This window comes from Erinaceus europaeus, chromosome 8, assembly GCF_950295315.1.
Source record: "Erinaceus europaeus chromosome 8, mEriEur2.1, whole genome shotgun sequence".
NCBI classification, from domain to species: Eukaryota; Metazoa; Chordata; class Mammalia; order Eulipotyphla; family Erinaceidae; genus Erinaceus; species Erinaceus europaeus.
The window spans coordinates 15,724,142-15,733,156 of NC_080169.1; the positions used below are offsets into that span (position 1 = coordinate 15,724,142).

General features: G+C 44.1%; 1 protein-coding gene across 1 annotated transcript in view; it reads right to left on the reverse strand.

Moving 5' to 3' along the window:
• Positions 1-9,015, reverse strand: part of CFAP418 (cilia and flagella associated protein 418) — a 28,972-nt gene that overhangs the window by 19,552 nt on the left and 405 nt on the right. The window contains exon 2 of the mRNA XM_007532211.3: positions 284-371. Within this exon, the coding sequence (XP_007532273.1) occupies positions 284-371 (88 nt within the window). The remainder of the gene's footprint in view (positions 1-283; positions 372-9,015) is intronic.

Here is a 9,015-nt window from a genome sequence, read left to right on the forward strand (position 1 = left end):
TTCGAGCCCCCGGTTCCCACCTGCAGGGGGAAAGTTTTGTGAGTGGTAAAGCAGGGTTGCAGGTATCTTTCTGTCTCTCTCCCTCTCAGTCTATCCCTTCCACTCGATTTCCGACTGTCTCTATCAATAATAAAAAAAACTCAAAGGTATAATAATTTCTTTAAAACATGTGTTTCTCGGAATTCAATGGACTGTCTAGTTGCTCAGTCTAAATTTTCAGGCAATTCTGAACATGTTTTGAAACAAATGCAGAATTGCTGCACTTTGATAACATTCAACTTACCAAGGGTTTTTGGTCAAAGTTGGTTTCTTCAAATATTTCATTGATAAGACTGTCAATATCATCTTCTTTTTTAATTGTCTCTGTTGATCTGAAACCAAACCAAAAAGGCTGAACTTAAAAAATTTTTTTTTCTATTTACTTCCCCTTTTGTTGCCCTTGTTTTTTATTGTTGGTTATTATTGTTGTTGTTGTTATTACTGTCGTCATTGTTAGATAGGACAGAGAGAAATGGAGAGAGGAGGGGAAGACAGAGAGGGGGAGAGAAAGACACTTGTAGACCTGCTTCACCACTTGTGAAGCAACTCCCCTGCAGGTGGGGAGCCGGGGGCTTGAACAGGGATCTTGACGCCAGTTCTTGCATCTTGCATCTTGGGGGGTGGGGGGGGGGAGATACCTGCAGTATTGCTTCTCTGTTCACTGCTTGTGAAGCTTCTCCCCTGCAGATGGGGGCCAGGGGCTTGAACCTGGTTCTTGTGCATTGTAATGTGTTCAACTGGGTGAGACGCTGCCCAGTCCCTACTATAATTTTTCCCCTAAGGGTTCCATTGAGTTAAATCTCTTTATTAGAGATGTCTATTATCTCTTTATTAGAGGTGTCAAGTTTATACATAATCAAATGATCAACAGGAAAAAAGGATATTCCTCATAGATGATCTCAATTACCTTTCTACCTTATGCAGGTAAAGCTACTATATTGTTGATACAAACTGTCACTGCAGGGAAGTTCTGTTTAATAGTATTAATGGTAATAAAATAGAGATGAAGAAACAGGGACTGAGAAATTCAAAAACTCAACCAGTTTGTACAAGGAGTGACAGAGGTTTGGAATTAACTCCAGGACAATCTGTGTACCTTAACACTAACAAGTTTAATTCTCTTTATAAACTACAAGTTACAGATGCTGTAATTAACTAATTTCATAACTTCATTTTACCATTGAATTGTTTTAATAGGCTTCTTTATCACACTAATCTTTTTAAAAAAATATTTATTTTATTTATTTATTCCCTTTTGTTGCCCTTGTTGTTTTATTGTTGTAGTCGTTGTTGGATAGGACAGAGAGAAATGGAGAGAGGAGGGGAAGACAGAGAGGAGGAGAGAAAGATAGACACCTGCAGACCTGCTTCACCGCCTGTGAAGCGACTCCCCTGCAGGTGGGGAGCCGGGATTCGAACCGGGATCCTTATGCTGGTCCTTGTGCTTTGCGCCACCTGCGCTTAACCCGCTGCGCTACAGCCCGACTCCCCACACTAATCTTTTAAATGTATTTATTCTGAAAAAAATTTTTTTAATTGCTAAGGAAGGCTTCACTACTTTGGTTTTGTTTTCACAAGCCATTCTTATTTTTAATTTCTTTATTGGGGAATTAGTTTTACATTCAATAGTAAATACAATAGTTTGTACATGCATAACATTTCTCAGTTTTCCACAATACAACCCCCACTAGGTCCTCTGAAGGACCCGTATTCTCCCCCCACACACACACACCCCAGAGTCTTTTATTTTGGTGCAATACGCCAATTCCAGTTCCGGTTCTACTTGTGTTTGCTCTTTTGATCTTGTTTTTCAGCTTCTGCCTGAGAGTGAGATCATCCCATATTCATCCTTCTGTTTCTGACTTATTTCACTTGACATGAATTTTTTAAGGTCCATCCAAGATCACAAGCCATTTTTTCATATTTGTGACTAATCATGGTTTGCAAGATTCTAAGATTAAAAGGTGTAGTTTCACACCACACTCACCACCAAATGGGTTGACTTTTTTCAGATGCAAACAGGCACAGGGAGACAGCGAGATAAAGACGCCACTGTACCAAAGCATCCCCCAGTGCTGTGAAGGCCAGGGCTGAAACCCTGGTTGTCTACAGGGAAAAACAGGCATGACCCCAGCTGAGCTATCTTGCTAGCCCTCTGAAAATTCCTTCTTCTCCCCTCATTTGTCAGCAAGGTTATCACTGGGGTGTGGTGCTTTCATGACTCAATACTCCCAGTGGCTATTATTATTTTTTAATGTATGCTGTCTTTTTAAAAACATAGTTTTGAGTATTTTTGTTTATTTATTATTGGATAGAGACAGAGAGAAATTGAAAGGAGAGGGAGAGACAGAGAGACAGCCTTGCTTCACCACTCCTGAAGCTCTCCCCCTGCAGGTGGATCCTTGTGCACTGTAATGTGTGCATTTAAGTAGCTGTGCCACCACCTGGCCCCTTTACTATTACTATTTTTATAAAAGGTGAGAGATAAAAGATAGAGAAGGAGAAAGACAGAAGGAGTGACACCTATAGCACTGCTTCACTACTTGTGAAGTAAATAGAGACTGGGGGCCCGAGTCACTACCATGCCTCTGAAAATCCTTAAAACCAGGAATACAGCCCTTATTCAGCTTTTTGTTATCTTTTATCCTTAATGCCTTCCCTAATAAAATATCTACACTTCCCTATTGTGCTTTTTCATTTTATTTATTTTACTTATTTATTTTTAAATATTTATTTATTCCCTTTTTGTTTTATTGTTGCAGTTATTATTGTTGTCGGATAGGGCAGAGAGAAATGGAGAGAGGAGGGGAAGACAGAGAGGGAGGTGGTGCGCCGGGGGCTTGAGCCGTGATCCTTACACTGGTCCTTGCGCTTTGAGCCACCTGCGCTTAACCCACTGCGCTACAGCCCGACTTCCTTTATATTTATTTATTTATTTAGCCTCCAGGGTTATTGCTGGGGCTTGGTGCCTGCACTATGAATCCACTGCTCATGGAGGTTATTTTTTCCTTTTTGTTGCACTTGTTTATCATTGTTGTTGTTATTATTATTATTGTTATTGTTGCTGGATAGGTCAGAGAGGAAGGGAAGACGGGGAGAGAAAGATAAGACACCTGCAGACCTGCTTTACCGTTTGTGACTCCCTGCAGGTGGAGAGCTGGGGGCTCGAACTGGGATCCTTTGTCCAGTCCTTGTACTTTGCATCATGTGCACTTAACCCGCTGTGCTACTGCCCGACCCCCCCCCCCCCATTATGCTTTTCTATAGAAATAAAGGGGAAAAAGAGTGTTTTCATTAATCGAGAACTTGGACAAATTTAAACAGAAAGCATTTTTTTCTTTTGATGTTAAAATACAATAATCTTAAAGGTTAATATAAAATTGTTTCCCTCCTTAATTTGCTTCTAACTTTTAATGTGAAGATACAAAATAAAAGCCATACTCCACATAAAAGGAATATAAAGCTTGAAATTCACATTAAATGTGAAAGAAATATGCAATTTCTAGGAAAAAAAGTCTTGGTAAACTTGAAAATATGACCTTGGGCAAGTAACTATTTTCCCAAGCCTTGGTTTGGTCAGTGAAATGGGGTAACAGTATTAACCTCATGAGGCTACTGAGACTAGATGAAACAAAACAATCATCACACAAAAAGGCTTAAGTAAATGTTGGCTATATTAGAACTGTTATCTGTAAATACTTCCATCTGTATTATCCTGAGCCATTTTATTTCTATTGCTGTGATCGTCAACTTGCACGAGTTCTATCCTTTTTTTCTAAAAAAAAAAACCAAATAATAATCACACATTTCTCTTTTGAACAAATTGCATGTTTCAACCACTTAGATGAGCAGTTGTTCATGGTATCTAGATATAGCATGGTTATCTATCTTATTATGGGCAGAGCTATCATTGCAAGAGTCAACGTTGGTATTTTAGCTCTTTTTAAAAAATATTTATTCCCTTTGTTGCCCTTTTTTAATTGTGGTTGTGGTTATTATTGTCATTGTTAGGACAGAAAGAAATGGAGAGAGGAGGGGAAGACAGAGAAGGGAGAGAAAGACAGACACCTGCAGACCTGCTTCACCACTTCTGAAGGGACTCCCCTGCAGGTGGGGTGGTGGTGGGGCTCGAACTGGGACCCTTACGCCTGTCCTTGTGCTTTGGGCCACCTGTGCTTAACTTGCTGCGCTACTGCCCGACTCCCGTATTTTAACTCTTCTGTGAAAGTGGGACTGAGGCTATAGCTCAGCCTGTGAGAACACCAACTTGTATGGCTGAGATCCTGGAGTTCAGAGCTGAGTAGTGCTCTGAGGCGCCTCTTTTTTCTTCTCATTCTTTCTCTCTCATAGTAAGTAAATAAATCTTAAAAAATAACAATAAAAAAGCATGGGCTATTTTGCTTTATAATTGGCAGGTAGTTTCTTACTAATAAAGTGATATTGTAAATGGGCTCTTAAATTTAAAATAATAATCTTGGCTCCTGGTAATATATATATACATTATATATTTTAAATTAAAAAAAATATTTATTTCCCTATTGTTGCCCTTGTTGTTTAGTTGTTGTACCTATTATTGTTGTTATTGATGTTGTTGTTAGATAGGACAGAGAGAAATGGAGAGAGGAGAAGACAGAAAGGGGAGAGAAAGATAAGACACCTGCAGACCTGCTTTACCACCTGTGAAGTGACTCCCCTGCTGGTGGGGAGCCAGGGCCTTGAATGGGGATCCTTTATGCTGGTCCTTGTGCTTTGCGCTACTTGTGCTTAACCCATTGTGCTACCGCCTGACTCCCTAAAATTTATATTTTTATTCACTTACTGCCACCAGGGTTCGGTGGAGCTCGGTGTCAGCATTACTGAATCCACTGCTCCCTGTGACTCCTCCCTCCCTTCCTATCTATCATCTATCTATTTATCTGTCTACCTAGCTATCATACTTGATAGAACAGAGAGAAATTGGGAGGGGAGGGAGACAGAAAGAGAGAAACCTGCTCTTGAAACCCCCTGCAGGTGGGTGTTGTATGCTTTACATTGGTTTGTTCTAGCCCTCCCCCACCGAAAATTTTAACAACAAATGGCGCCCACGTGGACCTGACCTGCGCATCTCTCAGATAAGTAAAGACAATTTGGCTACCTATGTACTATGGCCTTCTCTTCTGCTTGTGAAGAGATCTCCAAAGGCCTCTGCTCTTTCTTCATGAGACTGTTTTGCTGTTTCTGGAACATTTATCTCTGGACCACTCTGTGGTTTCCACTCGCTCGGGCGAACTCAGAACAGCCAGCGGGAAGAGCCAGCAGGCGGGAGGCGAGGCGCGGAGCTGCCATTTCCACCTGGTTAAACAGCCAGCCAGCCGGCTGCGCCCAGACAACCCCGCGCACCGCGCCCGCAGCCCCGCAGCCCGCAGGAGGCCGTCGCCAGCACACAAGAGCCCCTGGAGCCTGAGGCCAACATGCAAGAGCCCGAGGCCAGCCCACAGGAGCCGGCTCTCCACCGCATGGCGCAGGGCACTGGACGCGTGATCCCTCCACGCTGCTCGGCCACTGCGAACAGGGCAGCAGAAATGGCAGGGCCATGGGGCAGGGCTGCGGCGGCCTATCATGGCCGCCACCCCTGGGCACCTAGGCCCACGCCTTCTACAAAACTGGCCTGCCTGCCCTCTTGCTATAAATTCTGGAACCATCCCGGGCCTCCCGGAATCCCGGGCTCCCTGCTGAAACTGGGCACACGAGATCTCCAGCCGCCGGTCCGGTCTGAAGGCAGACAAGCTGGAGTACGCAGAGATTTGTGCAGAGATCGCAACCTGCAATTCCTAGAAGTAAAGCTGTGCGGGAAGCCGCCTCCGGATGGTGAACCCCCCCCAACAACTAAGACAGTGCAGATATAAATTCGTGTTTAAAATGACATGTCTTCGTAACAAAGGTTTCTCTCCTTGTGTATTAATGACCATGTTTATGTGTATGTTTAAAGTTTGGTAAACAGTAACTTTAAGGCTAAATTCTTACTAGACAAAGTTAAATGAAAAAGGTTTTCAACGTAATTCTCATAAAGATAAAATTAACTTACATTTAAAGTCTGAGGTAAAAATTAGTTAACAATCAATATATTTTCACTAAGTTGGTCTAAACAAAAGGTTAAATAGACTTGTTGATATGTAAAACTCTCCACTACCTTCTCTATTAGAAATGGTAGATTGCACAATGGCTATGCTAATTATTCTCATGCCTGAGGTTTCCTCTCCGGCCCACACCTAGGGTGTGTCTCCATCTTGAATGGGTGTAACAAAAGGTTATAAGACGTTGTTGATATGTAAAAGTCTCAAATTCCTTCTCTATTAGAAACGTTGGATCGTGCAGTAGATATGCTAACAACAAGTTTTGTTTCATAGTAAGTAAATTGCAGCCAGCTGCCTTTGGGACTCTAGGCCGTTCCCCGCCCCCATGCAATTGCCCGTCGAGGCAAGTAGCCCCCCAGAGGCAAAAAATGTTTTTTTTTCAGATATGGCCCCCTCAGGCCTTCCCTTGGCAACATGCTGGTTTTTGTTATATATATTTCTGTTCACCCCACACCCTTGATACTATAGTCATTTAGTTAAAAAGAAAAGGGGGAATTGTCATATGCTTTACATTGGTTTGTTCTAGCCTTCCCCCGCCAAGAGAATTGGATCAGTCCAGTTAATTTCGCGGCCTGCTTGGCCCCACCCCAAGGAACCCCAGGAGAGGGTTCCTGAGTTCGAGAGGGCCAGAGTTTCAGAGGGTTCCCCAGTATGAGAGTTCCAGAGTTCCAGAGTTCCAGAGTTGGAGAGTTCCTGAGTTCAAGAGTAAGAGAGAGTGTTTGTGCCGCTGCAAAGAGACAGCAGAGTTCTGTTTGGTGATTAGTTTGTCTTAGTTTATGAATCGTTGTTCCTGAATAAAGAAATACAGCTTCCCTGCCCAGCCGTTGTCTCCGCGTCTCTGTTACCCGCTGTGAAGCTAGCCCGCCCGGCCAGAGCCCGCCGAATTTTAACAACAGGTGGGGAGCTGGGCGTGGAAATACCTGCACTTAATCGGGTGTGCCAGTGCCCTGCCCTCTCACGGTAAATTTTAATGCTTGACAATATAGACTAGGCAGGACTGTATTTGGTATTAGGTATTAGATTCAAAGCTCCTCCCCTCTTTTTTCATAATGTACCTTTTACGACGACATACTACTGAAAAAAAATCTGCTTAAGCGTGATAGGGTGCCAGAATCATGGAATCATGGGTGGATTTTAGTAGTACAACAACAGGTAATGGAGAGAGGCACAAAAGAAGTAACACTCGTTGATCCATTTCCAATCTGAGTAACCTCTAAAATCCCCTATCCCTCAACAAGCTAGTTATCCTAAGAAGAATAGGCCTTGGAAGGGTCTGGGTAAATTCTCTTCATCCCCTGGAAGAACAACAGAAAGAATAAAAGAAATTGCATAGCTTTGGGGGTAGGATGGTTGATAGGAGGGACTATATAAGAACATCCTGGGGGGCCAGGTGGTGGTGCACCTGGTTGAGCACATATGTTGCAATGCTCAAGGCCCCGGGTTCAAGCCCCCGGTCCCCACCCACAGAGGCAAAGCTTTGTAAGTGGTGAAGCAGTGCTGCAGGTGTCTGTCTCTTTTCCTCTTTGTCTCCCCCTTCCTCTCGATCTCTGGCTGTCTCTATCCAATACATAAATAAATAAAGATAATACAAGTTTTTTTTTTTAAAGTCCAGTACACGAGATAAGAATATCCACATTAGAGTGATATTTGCTGCAACATTCCAATGGTCATTCAAAGCGGTAACTTTAGTTGGCTCTTCATTTTTTTAGAAAGCTGCTCAGTCATTTTTATAACTTCTGCTTCCGATTCCTAGAAATTTCCAGTGTTTCTTTTTTGCTTTTTAAATCTTCTGAGGGTGATTCTTACATTCAAATGTCATTAGAGGTAAACTGGGGTAGCAACAAAGTTGGGAAATACTTGTGGGAAATCACAAACGTGCAGAACAAAATCCCCACACACATCCACAAGGATGACTTTCTGGGCTTGTTCCAAAGCTGCCTGTGTAATGCCCAACTCCCCCTCCAACCCCCCCACCCCCAAAGCTGCCAACATTGCAGCAAAAGTTATTGCAGGTGCTCCAGAGTCGTCAAGTTGAAGGACATTGCTTACAGGGTGAGGGTGCGTGGGCGTGAAAAGAACATGAGATGAATATATATATTTTAAGATGCCAGGAAAGAAAAGCAATCGACCAGTCTGAAAGTTATTTTGCTTTTTTTCTTTTCTCCCTCTTGGGATCCAAAGCCAGAAGACTTAAGTGTTTCAATGTAAAATCAATCAATCAATCAATCAATCAAACAAATAAAAAATGCCTGAGATACGGGGGGGGGGGGTCTGGTCCTTGGAGGAGGACCATGGAGAAGGCAGGTGGTTACAAACACCCGGACAGTGTCCACAATGACGAGCCCCTTTCTCAGAAGATTTCATCTCGCCCAGTTTTGGAGCTGATCAATAAAAAAAGCAAAAACCCCAAGCCCACCCCCCACCCCCACCTCCCTCATGATGACAGAGAACTCAATTCTTCTCCAACACTGGGCGCCACTCTTCTCTCTCTCTCCATCCTTCTCTCCCTCCCCCTCCCCCTCCCCCCTCTCTCCATCCCTCTCCCCCTCCCCCCCTCTCCCCCTCTCTCTCTCTCCCTCCCTCTCCCCCTCCCCCTCTCCCTTTCTCTCTCTCACGATGACACAGAACAGGATGGAATTCAATTCTTTTCCAACGCGCTCTCTCTCTCTCTCTCTCTCTCTGCCTGGAAAGTGGGGTTCCCTGCAGGCGCCCCACAAGGGCTGACAGCGCCCCGAAAGAAGCGGGGCCGCCGGAAGTGAAGGGCCCCCCTGCTCACCCCGCCCCTGCAGCACCCCGGGGCGCTGAGGGCGGGGGGTGGTCGGGGACCCCGAGAGGCCGGGGCGCTCGGAGGCGGAGCATCGGG